Genomic DNA, 18,052 nt, shown 5'->3' on the forward strand with positions numbered 1-18,052 from the left:
TGTGTCCAACTACTGTGAGAAAAAATCAACTATTTAAGAGAACTCAGAACATTGCAGCAGAAATAAAATCGGTTGAGTTGTGTAGGTTGAAATTTTCAATGCCGTTACTTCCAATCCCTCTCTTTACTGTTACCAAAATTCCGTGGAATTTTTTCGTTGAAAGTTCTCAACGTCATGGAAAAATCAACGGAAGCTATATTTCTCTTTTGATATTTTGTTGTGAATAATGAATCGAGTTACCCCATGAGATCGAAATATTTGAGTATTGTCGAGTTAATCACTGTCGTCCTTGTCGTTGGAGTTGGCAATGATTTTCGGAACGTTATTCTTATCGTTTATTATTCCATGTTCGAGGAGAAAGCCCTCAACGTCCGATGCATAGAAATCAGTTCCCAGATTTTCAGTCACACGGACAAAGTTGCCGATTACTTGACCATTCTTGTAAATCAGGAGAGCTGGCACTCCAGATTTTTTGAAGTGTTTACTGAGGCCGGCTGCAGAACCTGTGAATGATAATTATAATTATCAATCTAAGTTGTCTCCTGAATAATAAACTGGAGACGTTCAATATATCTCCATTTCTTACGAACGAAGCACTTCTAGCACGTCAGCGATCTTACAAACAAATCCTTTTGTCAATGAATCTTACCAAGAATTTTACAAAATTTGACGTAAGAGTATTCCTCGGCTAAGGTTATCAGGCATCCATTCATGGCCTCACACCCAGGGACCTTTTTTTCATAGATGTGAACTACAACAGTGACTGCCTTATCCTCATCGTCGATTGCTTTTAGAAAGTCATCCCCATTCGCTAGATTTATTAGTTCTCCGAATCGGAGCTTCGTGGCTTGAGCTAGCATTTCTTTCATCCTCTGTCGTTGATACTCCAGAAGGAAGTCGTCCTCTAAGAGTTCAGCTAACTCTGGGTCATTCTCCTGGAGTTTATCTTTATCGTCGTCTAAATTACTTCTGCAGGTGAGGGTCAGTTTTTTCATCAATTCCACACGCTCTCGCTCCTGCTCTTTACGTTTTTCAGCTTCAAGCTGTTTGAACCTTTGCCAATCCTGTCGGATTAAATACTGACTAGTAATTATCGAATTGGATTGGATGAATCATTTGTATACCTCTCATTACAGATTCATTAAACATCAATGTACAAAGGGTAAAATGTGGACGTAAAAAATGGATAAGTGAACAACAGGTTTTCATTGTTTTAATAAAAATTTCGTAACAATGGAGTACATACCCTAATAACCCCCTTAGGTCCAGTATTGCTGGAGGTACCGTCCCATTGATCCAATTCCACAGTCCGACTGGGTTCCTCCTTGGTACAAACAGACTCTTCCTCCTTATCAGAATCCCCAGACTCATTACCCTCTTCTTCACTTGAACTACAATAATACTCATTTTTCTCCCCCAAAATCTTGTCCTCCAATGTTGCCATCGCTCTATTATAACCGATATTCACACAATCACGTGTTGATATTCAGTTACATTCACAGTTTCACGAGTGTCATGTAGCTTTCTATGTCACATGGAGCGTAATGAATCTAATTGATTTAACTGAATAAAGTGTATAAAGTGGAAATGGTTGGCGGTGTTGCTTGTAAACACTTTGACATAACACATATGTGGAGTACAGAATTTGACAGTGAGAGGAGCAAGGTGGGAGTATAGTTCGTGATGCTATCACGAGGGGACAGTGAGTGCAGATTCTCACGATAAACCGACCGAGTTTTTTTCGAATACATTACAAACGTCGATCAGTTCAAATTAGTCAATGAAATTACTTTAGAAGGATTGATAAAGAGCGTAAATATTTCCCATTAGTTCATAACCTACAATTGGGTGGGATTATACATTTTTTAAAATGTTTTGTTACTTAAATATTACTAACACTTAAGTCTAACCGTTCCGAGGAAATTATTTTATGGTACAACAATGAATCCCTATGTACGAACAATCGGAAAGGTTCATAATTGTCATAAAGTTAAATCTAATCTTTCTATGAATGCAAACGTTCTCACATTAGAAATACTCACCTGAAAAAAACAATAAAACTCGTACGAGGAAACGATAACAAGCCTTGGTTTCATATCTTCGTGGAATCTTCAGAATTAGGCAAGACACCGGAGCCCTATGGGAATACCTCTGTTCACTTTAAGGTTTTAGGTATTTATACAAACTATTTAATAAAGCATACAATTTAATAAAGTATTGAAAAATATAATCAAATATGTTTTGTTCCACCGGAATCATATCTCGATATTTTTCCAATCTACTTATGATCATAAAGATCATGTGAATGAAAATGCGTAGGACAAAACTGACAAATAGTAACCTAAAAAACTGTCATGTTTAAATGTGTGTATTTATTCATAACCGTGATAATAAAAGGTAAATTCCAATGACTACTTCTATCACATCACCGAACAACTGTTAATGTAATATATATCATTTATTCATTATTCATGAAATTGGGGGAAAAATTCGTATATAAATATAATTCTTAAATAATCCTAGGATCATTTAAAATTAAACAGTGCATTGAATGTTCATTATTTTTTCTCAAATTTCTTTCATACGTATTTTCAATTGCTGACACGGATCAAGAGTAAACATGGAATCAATTAGTCGGTTAGTGGATATGTTATAAAGGCAAATTGACTATCAACTACGTACATCTTGGTCCGATCTTTCGTTAGTAATTATCAACTCATAAATCAACGAATGTAACAATTGTTTGTTTGAAAATTATTAAAACCTATTAGGCAAAATTGATTCGATAACATAAAAAAGCAGACGAATTACAAGGTGGAATAGAGAACGCAGTGCCATCATATTTTAAAGAATAATTGAAACCATAAATGGTTTGTTATGTACACAATGTTTACAATTTCATTTTTCTCAATTATTTTTTCATCGAGAAAAATATCTACGTCGTTCCTAAAAGTCTTATTTGTACTTAAACTACATCATTTCCACTTTCCTCTGCACACACACAGAAAAAAACTTCCCTTATCGTTTCACCTACATGATACATTTAAGTACACGAAAATTTATTGCACTATTCGGCTAATACTAGCGTTTCGTTAACGAGCCAAAGTTAGTATTACTCTTTTGTAATTTTGTTTAAGTTTTGGAAATTCTCCGCAAAAATTTCAAGTCAATTTCTCCCAGATATGCAATTCTTAGCTCACTTTTACCATTGGCGTCACAGCTTGGTATGCTTGACGCTGTCTGTCCAGTAATTTTGTATTGTCATCGCCTCGAGAGAGTTGAGGAATGAATCGTTGTCCAGGCTGTACATTTCCTCGGAATTGTCCTGCAGAGAAATAATGATTGATGGAAATATAGCGACAGCCATCAAAAGCCGAACTTTTATTTTCAATCTCTGAATCTCTGTTTTCAATGTTCCATTATTTTTTCTTTGCATTCAAAATTTAAAGGACAATAGATTCGTTCACGAATACCACAGATTTACCATTGGGGAAACATGATAACAGTCGATTTATGAGATTTGTAACGCAGGAAAAAAGTGTAATAGTCAACGGCACAAAAGAAGTGATTTTTAAATCTAGATGATTTCTTTTCTAAGGGCTTAGGTTGTTGACGACGTTTGATCAACGCAGAACCTCCAAAATTCAAAGGAAAGTATAAAGTGGACTGAATCATTTCTGGTGAATTAAAAAGTGAAAGGAAAGAACAGGCCCTGAAACGAGACCATCAAGGTTGCCCATAAATACTTAGCTTTTACTGAAACATAATTTCCCGAGATATGTTTTCCGTATTCCTAATTGTCCTTCGACTAATGCCGGTATATCTTTATAATATACCTGGTCAAAAAAATCAATGAGAGTGCCATGCCAATTTATAAAGATCACTTACACGAATAGTGGAATCATCGATGTACCCAGAGCTGTCAGGATTACTGCACTTGTCACTGTTCAACGTCTGAGGCGGATTCAAGTACTTTTTCCTGTACATAACAAACCCAATGCTCCCCATGGTGCTCAACAGAAGAACCATAGAGAGGCAGCTTACTGTGATAGCAGGAATGTCCACCGAAGACGTTGTAGCACTCTCAGCAGTGACCCCCGCAGAAATCCCATTGCCGTCAATCACATCGTCATCATCATCCTGGGAAGATCTGTCCTGTGCCCTGTCCCTGTGGAAGTCATTAGTGAATGCACTCCTGGCTCTACTCAGCCTCGTAGACTCTGCCAAACCAGATTGCACAACTGGTGATGCCGTTGCCGAGGCTATTCTCGGTTCCGCCAACTCCTGATCAATCTCAATGTCCTCGGAGCCATTAAACGTTCGACTACTAAAAGATACAGTGTCCGTATCTCCGTTTATAGTTCGACTTCTGTTAACAACCAGTTTGAAACGAGTCTCTTCGAGTCTAAGTGGCAGAACCGTTAGATCTCTCTCCTCAACTGTACTCAGATTGCTGAATTTTTCCTCAATTTCCTCCTCCTCTAGCTCTTCGGTTCGCCTTCGGACAGGCCGCAGGGTGGTCAGTAGCCAAGTGATTCTGGTATTCTTGACAGAACTGGGTAAAATTTCCTACGGACCAAATGAAAATTTTTAGTTTAGTTTATTTTTTCCAAAACATAGAATTGAATAAAGTGGTTCGATTCTTGGTACAGAGTTGACAATGAAACAGTACCTACACTGCCTATCTCTTTTTTTTGTTTCAATGGATACCGAATGGGAAGAGTGTCCGTTGTAGAAAGTCAGTACGCTAACACGTACAATCCATCAACTGAATTTTTATCAAAGACTAAAAACTTGTCTTCAGTTAAGCCGTTTTATCGGGTTCGAAAAAGAAAAGAATGGCTAAACTTGTAGATCTTGTTGTTTTCAATGGAAAGAAGGAACGGGAAAAGTCCGGAAGTGAATAAAAATAAATATATTCTAATGTAATCAGAGAAAGGTTTAAGGAAATCGAGAAAAGAAATTTTCCACGGTTAGAGAGAACGATTTGGTTATTGTAATACGGAGACGAGTGATGTAAATTTTGAGCCAAGCCAAATGTTCTCTGAATGTTATTGCAAACACGTAAAGAAATATTTAATTAATTTTGGCATTCATGGAATGTATTTTTGAAGATCATAGCACATGAAACAGGAATGACTCTTATATACATCAAGTATTAATTTAAATAACACTTACCCAGCTCTGATCCTTTCTTTTGGGGAAAATCTCATCGTTCCCTCGAAATCCGCCGTCTCCAAAATCCTGCTGGAGATTTTTCACGAGGTTGAAGCTCGGGCGCTGGACCTCGGGGATGGGGAAGTGGGTGCTCATGGGGGGTGGTGATACAGGCATCATCTGTATTTTTTTAATAAGCTTGGAAGCATTGAATGACTGCCGGCGGAGCACTGGACCAGCCAGGCCCACGGAGTTGACTTTAATGGACGGCTCGTAGGAACTTATCGCCTTGGCAATCCTCATGCTTGATCGGACCGGTGGTTCTGAGGTCATTCGCACTGTTATTGCCCTCCATGACAAGCTCGAGTCCCGCTCGAGGTGAGGTTCTTCAGTTGTTGATGGAAGAGGAACGCCAAGAATGACTGTTGTGAAAAATTAGTTATGATAATAACAACAAAATTTCTTTGGCTGAATTAAATTAGTTGAATATATTCCATATTACATTATGTGTTTCTAGTAAAAAATGCTAATTAATAAGCCTAAAGGATAGAGCACGAAGATGAATAAATTTTATATCAAGATCTATATTTTATGAATATTTCATGATATACCACAGAGAAATTTAAGGTCACTCTTTCCTGTCTGATATAACTAATACAGCACTCGACTTTGTCAAATCACAGAAAAAAAGAAAATGCTCCAATTAAAAATGATTCAATTGAATCCTATTAGCGAGTGACTGATACAATTACCAGATATCCATTCTACCATCTCATTCTTGCATCGTTAAAACGTATAAATTTATTTTATAAATTATTTTAGAATTATCGAACCCTGAGATTGGCCTTGACCAATTTCATAATTTAAAATTACTGAGTGAAAATGCAAATTGCTTCGAAATTCTTTTTTCTTTTCGATCTCGTTGATATTTGCTAGGAACTTGCTAGATGGAGAGAATGGGGGTCTGTAATCAATGAGGGTTGTAATCACACTCGTCAAAAACGTTATTTACTAACCAACAGTAAAATAATATTCCAATAGTTCTCACTCTTTAACAAATTCCTAGATATTCATCAAGAGCATTACGTCCATCGTAAACTTGACTTATCTTGTTTTATCGTTTCCACAGTGAATTTTTATCCTCCACTTCGGTATTTCAAGAGAAATGAAAAGGATTTGATGACTCACCAGCAAATTGTGCGGTCACCCAGAACCAGTGCATCCACCAGTGCAGTGTCATCGCGACATCCGTCTAGAATTCAATCTGAAACCGTAAATAACAGAGGGATAATTATCAGCAGAAAAGCGAGGTGAGTTTCTCCTAGTATTCGTTAATTAAAGCGCATTAGAGACTCGTGAGTTGTTCGGCTGGAGAACGTGGCTTAACGAACCGAATAGTATGATTTAGCCATCACAACTAGCGGTCCAAGGACTCCTCTACCACCTTTCGCGTGTCGCGAGCGAGCGGTGTCATCTCGCAATGGTAGTCCACTATCATACGCGTTTATAGTCATTTTGTCGGTGTGTAGGTGCGCTGGTGAGGGAGAGGAACACTCAGGAGAGGTGCGTCGGTTTGTCCGTGCCGCTCCTCTTCCGTGGGATAAAAATATCTAACTACGGCGTAGTCTGTTTTTAAGGGGTTTTCTCATTAAATCCAGAGTTATTGCAGGTGCGGAGGCAACTGGAGCAGTTTCATATAGAATTTAGCGTCAACTCCGCAAAAATCGAGTGCATTTAATGGAAAATGGATTTATAGAGGTACGAAAAAGTTCCGACCGAATTTCCAATTTTTTTTTTCGGGTTCTCGATCTCGATGGGCAGTAACGGATTCGGAGAAGATGGAAATTAATGGGTCCGATATAACTGGATTTCTATTCGACTTTCCATTAGATTCTGAAAATAATAAAATGATAAACTAGGAGATGCTGAGATTTCACAGCAAAAATGATCTGGGCACTTAAATCCCTCTAAATGCGGTATAAACTCACGAACAAAGAATTCATTCATTCCGTTGCATTGCGTAATTACTCAAGACATTCCATTCTTAGAAATGAATAATTGAAATCGTGTACATTTTCGAAATTCTCATTTTAAAATGACTTTCTAAATCATCTAAACCTTCGAATTCCGAAGATATAATAATTGTAAAATATCTGGATATCAATGAAATAAATGGCCGTAGGAGAAAAATCACTTTAAATTCCGAACAATCTGATGAGCAATAAATTAATTCATTCCGTGAGATTGGGCAATTACCCAAGACTTGCGCTTTTCAAATAACTTTCATTACCACCCCAAATAAGTACTGTTCTCCCAGGAATTTCCATGGATGATTTTTTTTCCAAGCGCCGCAAGTGAAACGAACCGTGAGAAAAACATAAACAAAAAAACCTCGTACAAATACCGTTTCAACTAACCCAGTGTTTTCTCTGCTTTCTAACCCGCGTCGAGAATAATGAATGAAGCCCAGGAGTTGCCCCCTGTCACGAAATCGATCTGCCTCGACGTGTTCATTGTCTTACCGATCATGTGTCTGTGAAATTGTTATTGCTATTTTTCTCGTTTTTTTTTCTTATTCCCATAAGAGAACCCTGGTTAGCTGGCCGTGCTTCCGCTACTCGTCCCCGTGTCCCAGATCGGTGGGTGCGTAAAACGTGACGCCAATGTAATTTTCTGTCTTGTCCAGTTCAGTTTGACCGTCAAACCAAAACGAGTGGTGTAATGAGAATTTTTTTTAATCAACTAATTAATGAGTGTGAGGATGTCCAAGGGGACAACGCCAGGAGTAGCCTTCGAATCCGATGAATTATACATGTACATGTATATGTGCTCTGGCCATTTTTTATCTGAGCTTTATAGTTATTTTTTTACTAGTTGCGTGACCCGGTTTCGGCCTGGCAAAACAACATAAAATGAAATGTCACAATTTCCAGAATTTGGGGTATTAAAAAACACCTCAATGTTTTATAGAGTCCCTGAGAATTATCTCTGTGCCTTTGAAAAAATCCTCAATTGTTTTTAGTTCTCTATTTTTTCAAGTGGAGAATTCGTCAAAAAAGCTAGAATTCAAATCGACCGAAACTATACATCTGATCAAATATTCGATATCACATCTCTATGCGCAATTCATTTTGCCCCGCCTTTCACTAAGACACACGACCATTTATTTGAAAGTTCACTAGACTTGCCACATGGAAATGCCAATACGAGAGAACTGGACAAATTAATGGGTAAACGGTCCAGTGAGTCAACCGAGGCCCAACGGGCGAAATGCATTTGGCTAGACTGGAATTGAATTGACGTCTTCAATTGATTCGTTGTGGTATTACATACCACCCGTATTTTAATAGTTTAGAAATTTACGAGAAATCAGGAAAGAAAAATGTCTACATTTGACACGATCAGAAAAACGTGAAAGGGCATACGACTTACAGGAAGTATAATGCTAGCCTACTCGAATTATCTAAGCTGTTTATTTCCCAAATAGTAAAGATATATTGCTGAAGACGGAAAACAATTTGAGAAAGTTACGACGTAGCACGAATAAGGATTTATTTTGACGAGCTCGGAAAACTTCACGTACCAGCATCACCAATTTTGCTATGAAATATAGAAAGTTTTCTCGACAAGTCTCAGGAAAATTCATACAGGACAGAGGAAAATTCGCGAGGCTGGTACGCGAAGTTTTCCGAGTTTGCTAGAATACACATTTTATCGTGCCCCTACCGTAATTTTTTTTATATTTATCCCGTGTAAAATTTCAACTCGATTAAACTATTACGTACAAGTATTTTACTGAAATCCGTTGCGTCACATACTGCAAATTGCCTGAAAACCGTGGGTTCTATTTAAGGCCGCGATTAATAGGGAGGTAATCATGACAAAATGGACCATCTTCGCGAGGAATTTCTGCAAATCAGAGGGTACCTCGTCCAATATTGAAGATGTAGAGATAAATTTCCGGTTTGGCCAGTCAAAAAGCCGATTTGATAACTACAATCTATTATTTTTATCGCGACTATAGCTCTCCCGTGCAGATAATTAAGACGCGTCACGTGGGGCTGCAGTTTTGTATACCCGTATGTCGACACCCGGGGCAGTAGAAACGGGCGGGAAACGATCAGACTGAGGAAAAAATATTACAAAATCAAGAACAGTGGAATGAGTTCCTGCTTCGTGCTAATTAATTAAATAAACCACTTCAATATTTTCCCAACGTCTTCAAACGATTAATTTGGCCGTGCGGAACTGAAGTAATCAAACACGAATTAATCATATAAGCGGAAATATCGCAATACACAATGTTTAGCGTAAATTACATTTTTCATTTTTTCTCAATTCCGGGATCGATGAATTTAGGTCATGTGAGTGTCGTATTTCAAATAAAATTTCAACCTTCACGGAAAAATCAAAGGACATAGTAACTTTTACTTCAACTATTCCTTAAAAACTATTGTTATTTCAGTACAATCCATCTAGTCAAAATTTTTGTTTGTTGCTGATCACTACGACTTATCGATGAACAACAAAATATGCAGAGAATCTTCAGAACAGCGTATTTCTATAGACATGTACCTTAACCACTTCGAAACCTCCGAAAATAAACTTCACCATATGAAGTATCGTTCACCAAGAGTTGTCACTTCACACTGTACGCGTTCTGTACCGCAGAAAAACAAAAAATTGCCACTCCACGAATAATTTTTCCACATTCCCTGAAGGTCACCGACCCCTCAAAACTCCCCCTACCTGTACCGACAAGTCCACTTCCGTAGAATGAACAACTTTCATCTCTTTCCTTTACTTCACTCCCTGAATTCCATTCATCCCCCTCGCGCACCACGCCTGCGCCCGGTGGCTCTCCTCCCCGCCCCCTGCCCTCCCCAACCCCGTGTTTTTATCATTACGATCAAGTCAAAAGAACGAGGGCACATAAACCCACTAGAACAGGCCCCCCAGCAGCTGTGAAATAAATAATCCACCGCGAGCAATCTCGTATCGAGGTCGCGGGTTCTTATAAAATCGCGTCTTTCACCCAACAGTCTCCCTTTATGAAATAGTCCAGCCAATCAGCGTCGGCTAGATGAATACTGTATCACCCGTGGGCGACTTTCTCCTTAACAGAATTACCCTCCGCAATTATCCCACCAAATAAAAAAAATTACGCCAAAAGGAAAACTAGGAACAATTATGAGACCTAGTTCTAGCGCATCTACTCGATTCAATTTCCTATTATCTAACTCATCGATAATCCAACGTCACAATCCGCCTATCCATACGGTTTCTGATAATAACAAAAATCAGGTTGAGTTTGCCAATAGCACTATCACTGTATCAAACCCTCAAGGGAGTGTTGAATCAAGTGGTCGATTATTCTCAAAGGGATGAAAGTATCGACTCACCTGTACTGGCAATCACAATTCACACCAGGATATCATCTCAGGATCCTTGGAAACTCTTGAAATGTTACTTTTATTAAAAACTCAGGTAGATTCACTGCTAAACACGACCGGAGTGAGACTGCGACCGAGCCATTTTGATACGCAAGGTGCCTGGCGAGGAACTGTCATTGAGCTGGTGAGAGCGCGTGGGGGACAGAGCCGACCAGGAATCAGGACAAATTACCTTCGTGGGATTATTCGAAACCTTGGCACCATCTGTTGGGGTGTAGGTAAGCTATGAGAAGTTTTCTCGTTTGATATGTACCCGCTTTACCCCCCAATTTATAAATATAATTTCATCAATTTTTATCTTGAATTTTTTAAAATGTCAAATACGTAAAACAAATTACGCAATGAATGATTACAATTACAAACCATTCATATCAGTTGTCGGATGGTCAATTGGCACAATGATGCGCTTATTTAAGAGGAAATTTGTACAGTAATTACGATAAAAAATTGATTAATAAATATCGAAACGAAACTTACAGACCATCAACCTTAGCTGGGCTCGAAGTGACTGTGGCTGACTCTCGTGGTAATGTCCATATCCACTTGTGATTGCATCAAGTAGTTACAGATGGCGCGGTCTGACCGCAGTTGTCCCCAGTTCCTGTTTCTACTCAGCCCTTTGCGTCGGTCTGACTCACGTAGGCCTCTCTCTACTGTTGTGTTGTCTCTGTCGTTTTTCATTCGGTTTAGTTATGTTTTGGAGCCAAGTTGGAGCTGAGAGGAGTGTTGACACCACCGGCAGTATCTCCTGTAACCACTTCCAAGTAACATTACAAACTCTCGGATTCTCATAACCTGGTATTCAGTTGTCGTTGTCTGTGGATAAAGGGGGGGATCTACTGCAGTTCAGTGGAGCTGGAGAGTTCATTTCATCGAGGTTTTCTGATGATTAACAGCTTTGAAGATGAGGATCACACACAGGTGTCTGGGAAACTTCACCAAGATGCTGGATTTCTACTCGCAGTTCAACCCTTCGCCATTGTCGATAAAACAATTCATCGATTTCGGTGAGTTTTCACAAATTTTTACCCTCAATGACAAGTAAATTCAGACGTGTTAGTCCATCATTAGTCATGACTTAATTTCTTCTCGATTTAATTATTTGCTCCGAGCATTTCGTGGTTCGGTTCGGGCGACTGAGGTGATGCATAAATTGTTGAAATTATCCTATCAGTGTTTTCTGCGGGAAGGGCAGCATGTGGAGTGCATACTCTCAATGAAACGGGTTATTTATGCTGAATGAGTGGATGAATTTTGTGGGTGACTGGGAGGTTCAATGACGGGCAGGGGTGGTCAGGGTTCTCTGGACAATTGCCAAGAGTTTGACTATTTGATTTTGAGGAAATTAGGGTGGATAGCCACGAAGCCAATTGCTACAGATGGACTTGGGCTACGTGATGTGACGCAAGGTTGCGACCTCTAGGGTCTTATCGATTCTGAGGTGCTGAAATCACCTGGAATAATTCAGGGAGTTACCTGGAAGGAGCAGGTTGAGGTTGGGTTTGGGAGTTCAACGAGGAGAGAGAATTTACGAAAGGTTTGGGGGATAAAGTTTTTTTTGTAGAACTTTTTGCCCTTCAAATAAAGTTGTCATGGACATTTCGTCATTTCTCATCATTTTACAGATATTCATGAGAAAAATAACCTCACATAAATTGACTTACCTCGTTTTACCCCTTCGAGAGACTTAGGAACAAAAATTTCATGTTATCTTCATCTAATTAAAAGGCCCACACAAAATTGATCACCATGTAGCATTTTCAATATCACGATTACATGAGTTGTGATATGAGTTAGGATAACATTGGCCAATGGAGCCTAGGGGTTTCCCATTGATGCGAAATGATCTTCACAATCAGCTGTACTGTATTACGATGACCTGCCCTGCCCTCTGCATGCAAAAAAATATTCATTGCATATGCAACATGTCTGCTATGAGCTTCAGCATTTAATACTAGCTTGAATTGCAAATCGTCAAGTACTGAACGACAGATATTTGTTTTTCTTAAAGGTAGGACTTTGCTGAATATGTATGCCTCAATGTAAATTACCGACAATTTTTTAAAAATCAGTTTAAAGTAAAGAAGCATTGAGAATGTCGCCCTGAGGAAGTAATAATCTCTCTCGAATTGTGAGAAGTTTCTTGGACTACATTAAGGAATGAAATGAACTCGTCCTGCATGAACCTTTCATGGATATTTCTGTATCTTCGTTAGATATTTCTGTAAAACCCATCCTTGTGGGGGAGCAGACAATGTCCAGAACTGTCAGTGATAATATCGTAAGCCCTTTAAAGTATGAAATATTCGTGAGAATATTCCCTTCTACTGGAAGTTATGAAATTTCCATTGGAAATGCATGTAAATATAGAATTAATATAATTCAATATGAATTTATTTATTGGATAATTAGAAAAAAATTTCTAATGGCTTTTTTCATAGAAGAAAACACGAGCAACAAGTCTCGACGCATAAAACTTTAACTATTCTTAAACCTTCCTCGAAGAACAAATGATTTATGAAAAAAATCATGTAAATGTCATTTCTGACGCGATGTCTGTCTCTTCCTCTTTAAACATACTCGAAATAGATAAGATTATGTTCATAAATAATTTCTCCCTAACGCAGGAATTAATTTCTCAACTCACCTGAAAAATTTATTGTTATTGCAACCTTTAAAAAGTCTTTCATCATTACCAAGCTCTTTGAAAGGCCATATATTTCCTACGAAAAAATATTTTAAATTTTTTACATACACATTATTCTGTTACTCGTTGTATTAATGAGAAGTCAAACGTGCGTGATTACCATTTGACAATAACAACTCTCACTCCAAAAAAATCGCGTGCTCAGCCGTCAATTAAATATCCTCAACGCCAAAAACTAAAAAAGAGCTTTCGAATTTCAGTTGAAAACCTGTCGCTGGAACATGAAAAATTCATTAGAATTCTGAAAACATCTGCGTCAGCGACGCTCGAAAATAACTGATTAATCGAGCTGTCTTCATACGTAAGCCGACGTAAACATCTGGATTTTAGATAAACAAAAAATCAAGAGGGCAAAGTCCAAGAGGCCCGTCTCCACCGACACACCCGCCGATAAAAGTCTCCGATTGGCCCTCAGCCTAGACTATACCGTACCCTGACTTCTTTAAATGAACTGCATTATTATGCCGCCCATTCCTCTTTTGATAAACAAAAACAAAGCTGAATAAAAAATTAAAAGGCGAGAGGAGTACTCAATGAACTCGTTAAACCCTCTGACCTTCTTCTACCAAGGACATCCGGTCTGACTCATAATAAACAGAGTTCACAAAACGTAACTTTAACGCATCAAATGAATATGTAAACATAACTCATGCACGGGAATAAACCATCGAGACTGATCTCGTGACCAGTCGTATCACCTCAATCAGCTGCTCAATAGGAAAAAATCCATCAATACTTGGCACTTGATCACTCCAGTCTCACCTTGAGTAACGTTATCGGCTAGTTTTTATACTCACGATGTGTGACGTGGCAGAGTGAATGTTGTGAGCAATTTGTTGTTAAAATTTATGAATATTTGACTTAAGATATTGAAAATTATTTAAAATTCAACGTTTGTTTCTGTCCGAAGATGCAAACGTCAGTCTAATGCTGGACTAAAAAAAACTTTCGAGTAAAGTCTAGAACAGAAAAGTGTAAATAACATCGTAAACATTGATTTATTTGTAGGACATTCTTATCGTGATTCCCCTTACTGATTTGGGTCCAGAAAGATAAAAAATGCGAATGTACACGACGATAAACTGTCCTCCATACAATACTCGACTTTTTTAATTAATAAAATAATGAAAAATCCATGTGAAACGAAAAAAGAAGAAACAGTAAGACTCAAGAATATTTTTTCCTCTTAAAAAAATAAAAAATTGCTCTAATGCATCGCACTTGTGGTAATAACGATATCCGGGCATTGAGTACGTTTTATTACTAAATTGCTAATATTCCTCTTCCCCTTCATTACCCCTGCCCCATCCAGTGGATGCGGATCGGATGATGCAATATGGTATGGTATTAGCTATGAGTGTGTGAAGCATCTGATATGTTTGACATTCTATATTCGCGGATCTTTTATTCACCGTCTGTTCCAAAGCTTTCAGTGGAGACAAACAAGCCGATAAGAAGTTTATCGGTCATGCCACCTTATCCTCAATATTTTGATTTCCATTACCATCTATTTGAGAAATGACATCACAAAGGAGAGAACAGACATGAAATAATTCATGGAAAAACCTAGCGAATTAGAAATAAAATTCTATCGCTTCGTGCGATGGAGAATTTTTTAACGGAAATTTAAATTATTTTGAATTAATCTGGTGACTTCTAATACCAGTCTCTACCATCATTTGGCGAATTCAGGATTGATAATATTTCGGGGATGTCATTTCAGGGATGAGCGCCTGCGAGAGGAAGTCCTTCATCTTCTTGAGGAAGGAACTGCCGGTGAGACTGGCGAATATCATGAAGGAAATTCATCTTCTACCGGAGCATCTACTGAGAATGCCCAGTGTTGGAGTAGTTAACAATTTGTATGTCACATCTTTCGAGGAGATTATTCACTTTGAGAAGTCTGATATCAACGAGAACACATTGGACAAGTAAGTAGTATTGTGTTTTTAATTTTCATTAAAATCTAGCTCTTTCCCTCAACAAAAAGTCATCAAGGAAATGGCTCCGATAATAATTTCATTAATTGCACGAATTTATTATGTAAATACGAGATTTTGACTTGTGTTATTAGGTATATCTCGATACTATTGTCGTGCTATTTAGCATGGAGAGTGATATTTTGTTTAAGTGAAGATAAATATCGGTTTGATCAATATCCATTGAATTTTTCTACTTCAGATTCTGTCAAGCTCTCGTTAAAATCCGCAATCGTCACACTGACGTAGTTGAAGTTATGGCCAAGGGTATTCTTGAGCTGAAAGAGTCTCACGACGTCGATGGACAAATGGAAAACAGTATTCAATATTTTCTCGATAGATTTTTCATGTCCAGAGTGTCGATCAGAATGCTGATAAATCAGCACAGTAAGTCCAGTGGAAAGACCTCGAGAGGTTCTATTGTCTTCTGTTGGGGATTGATGTCAAGCGAGTTCTTATCTTTTTTCCGCAGCAATACTGTTCGGCGGGGCACTCAATGGCAATGAGAGACACGTGGGCTGCATCGATCCTTGGTGTGACGTTATTGGAGTAGTTAAAGATGCCTATGAGAATGCGCGATTTCTCTGTGATCAATATTATTTGGCCAGTCCAGAGTTGATTGTTAAACAGCATAATGGTGAGCTCGAATTTTTATGATGTGTTAATTTTCATGAACTTTGTCAATTTCCATATGTTGGAGGACTTGAAGGACAAATCAATTAACAAATTTTCCTACAAGTGGCTTGGGAACTACGTTCCTCGTAGACAACTATGAAAACGCTTTTTATTATTTTTATTCCAACTTTTAACAAATATACAATTTTGGGGAGAAATGGAGAATGAAATTTTTTTGGTTGAATTTTGTTACTGCAGAACTTGACCATGGCAGCGAGATCAGGATAGTTTACGTGCCCAGTCACCTCTACCATATGCTGTTCGAGCTCTTCAAGAACAGCATGCGAGCAGTGATGGAACACCATGGATCAGACGCGGATTACCCGCCCGTGGAAGTGACCGTGGTCAGGGGAACAGAGGACATTTGTCTGAAGGTGAATATGAAATCGAACTTCTACTGAAGAGGGACAATATTGTGGGGATCGCGTCTTCATTGCTATCGAGCTCATCGATTTAAAATTTCAGATGTCAGACCGAGGAGGAGGCATTCCACGGTCTCAGATGGACCACTTGTTCAAATACATGTACAGCACAGCTCCTCAACCCAGCAAATCTGATGCACACACTGTGCCACTTGCAGGCTATGGTTATGGGCTTCCATTATCGAGATTATATGCGAGGTATTTCCATGGAGATCTCGTCGTTCTCAGTTGTGAAGGCTATGGCACTGATGCTGTGATTTATCTGAAGGTAATGCTGTTTATTCTAATGATTACATGATAAAGGATACGAACTTATTCCATGCAAGCATATCTTTAAATGACTTTAATCAAAAACATGTAAGAAGAATTATTGATAGAGAATTTCAAGAGCTAGAAAAATTCTCTGTTGATATTTTTTCGAGTCCCTAATTTTCTAAATATTTGTAAAACAATCTATACAGAATTATTGATTGATCATCGAAAGCGAATGACTCTGTAAATGATTGTCATCTAATGACCAGAATATTTCCAGTAAAACTGAAGAAAAAAAACCTCATTTCCTTGTCATTCAGGCACTTTCCAATGAAGCAAACGAGCTACTGCCAATATTCAACAAGACATCAACAAAATTTTATCGAACCCCTCTACCCACCGCTGATTGGAGCAGCTCCTGTGGAACTGGTATGGCAACCAGACAGCTGAGTATGAGTTCTAACAACGTGAAAACCCTGGCAAGGCCCTGCTAGCAGAGCCCAGACGATCCGGACCAACATTAATTCACCCCATCTACGTAATCATTTACTCATTTATCTTATTTTTCGTTTCACTGTCAGCTTCAAGCAGAAGTTGGTGTAATCATGCCAATGCAATCGTGATTTACTGACGATTCGTATCACTGCTCTTACGAGATTTTTTTCTTGTACGTATTTTTAAATCAGTTTTTTATGCTGTCATTCTAATTATTACGCGATAATGGAGCATTTTTCCCTACATTGATGCGTAGTTTATGTTGAAATATTCTGAATTATTTTTGCAAAATCTCCAACTCGAGAGGATCCAAAAAAATCAAAAACTGTGATTATTTATCCATATTACTCAGTCCACGCGCTGAATTATTGTTAATTGTACGGCACATTATGAGAAATCGTATGTAGTTGAGAGACAAAGGACGAGACACGTGAGTCAGTGATTCACTGCACCATGTATCCTCAGTGACTAAAATGTCAACGTCTTTGTACTTTATCTATCAAGATAAAGAGAAGAGAACATAGACCACGGTGGTTTTTAGCTTTAATGTTAAAATTGAAAATGGCATAATGTCGAAATTAATATCAGAATTGAGAATAGAAAAATTGTACTGAAGTTAGGAAGAGATTGCGATTGTGAGATGACGAGTGTACGGTGATATTTGTTATTAAAAAGTGTTGATAGCACGAGTGATGCAACGTTATCAATCAATATGAATAAAAATATCAATTTGGAAATTATTTTTGGCTTGTTTTCCCCAGTTACGACGAAAATTCCATCCTATATTATTTATTGAGAAACTGAATAACTCAAATCATCAGTCTAATAAATAAATTGCCAAAATAAAGTTCATTATTTGAAGACGTTTTGTTGGGTTCGATGAATAAAAAATTTAATTTGTGTGAATGGCTA

At 38.1% G+C, this 18,052-nt stretch overlaps 3 protein-coding genes across 9 annotated transcripts; 1 reads left to right on the top strand and 2 right to left on the bottom strand.

The window, feature by feature from the left end:
* Positions 1 to 260: 260 nt before the first annotated feature.
* Positions 261 to 2,158, bottom strand: LOC135162124 (phosducin-like protein). Its single transcript, XM_064120288.1, has 3 exons — positions 1,247 to 2,158; positions 650 to 1,064; positions 261 to 503 (listed from the first exon to the last, which is right to left on the bottom strand). The coding sequence occupies exons 1-3, from the start codon at positions 1,442 to 1,444 to the stop codon at positions 274 to 276; spliced, it is 843 nt and encodes a 280-aa protein (XP_063976358.1). The 5' UTR covers positions 1,445 to 2,158; the 3' UTR covers positions 261 to 273.
* Positions 2,159 to 2,439: 281 nt separating this feature from the next.
* On the bottom strand, positions 2,440 to 10,700 carry LOC135162105 (uncharacterized). Of its 4 annotated transcripts, none has more exons than XM_064120249.1 (5): positions 10,560 to 10,700; positions 6,346 to 6,421; positions 5,179 to 5,579; positions 3,889 to 4,569; positions 2,440 to 3,325 (listed from the first exon to the last, which is right to left on the bottom strand). In XM_064120249.1, exons 2-5 carry the CDS (start codon positions 6,395 to 6,397, stop codon positions 3,215 to 3,217), a joined length of 1,245 nt encoding a protein of 414 aa, XP_063976319.1. In that variant the 5' UTR covers positions 6,398 to 6,421; positions 10,560 to 10,700; the 3' UTR covers positions 2,440 to 3,214. The 4 variants fall into 4 exon arrangements, with proteins under 4 accessions (XP_063976319.1, XP_063976322.1, XP_063976321.1 ...); XM_064120252.1 differs by lacking the exon at positions 10,560 to 10,700 and adding an exon at positions 9,733 to 9,887; XM_064120251.1 differs by lacking the exon at positions 10,560 to 10,700 and adding an exon at positions 6,549 to 6,746.
* A 776-nt stretch (positions 10,701 to 11,476) lies between these two features.
* Positions 11,477 to 17,877, top strand: LOC135162108 (pyruvate dehydrogenase (acetyl-transferring) kinase, mitochondrial). Of its 4 annotated transcripts, XM_064120255.1 has the most exons (9): positions 11,477 to 11,617; positions 13,518 to 14,141; positions 14,326 to 14,477; positions 15,041 to 15,248; positions 15,499 to 15,683; positions 15,769 to 15,933; positions 16,170 to 16,345; positions 16,437 to 16,661; positions 16,966 to 17,877. In XM_064120255.1, exons 4-9 carry the CDS (start codon positions 15,043 to 15,045, stop codon positions 17,137 to 17,139), a joined length of 1,131 nt encoding a protein of 376 aa, XP_063976325.1. In that variant the 5' UTR covers positions 11,477 to 11,617; positions 13,518 to 14,141; positions 14,326 to 14,477; positions 15,041 to 15,042; the 3' UTR covers positions 17,140 to 17,877. The 4 variants fall into 4 exon arrangements, with proteins under 4 accessions (XP_063976325.1, XP_063976327.1, XP_063976324.1 ...); XM_064120257.1 differs by lacking the exon at positions 14,326 to 14,477; XM_064120254.1 differs by lacking the exons at positions 13,518 to 14,141; positions 14,326 to 14,477.
* Positions 17,878 to 18,052: the final 175 nt, after the last annotated feature.

Source organism: Diachasmimorpha longicaudata, chromosome 5 (assembly GCF_034640455.1).
Source record: "Diachasmimorpha longicaudata isolate KC_UGA_2023 chromosome 5, iyDiaLong2, whole genome shotgun sequence".
In the NCBI taxonomy this organism is placed as follows: domain Eukaryota; kingdom Metazoa; phylum Arthropoda; class Insecta; order Hymenoptera; family Braconidae; genus Diachasmimorpha; species Diachasmimorpha longicaudata.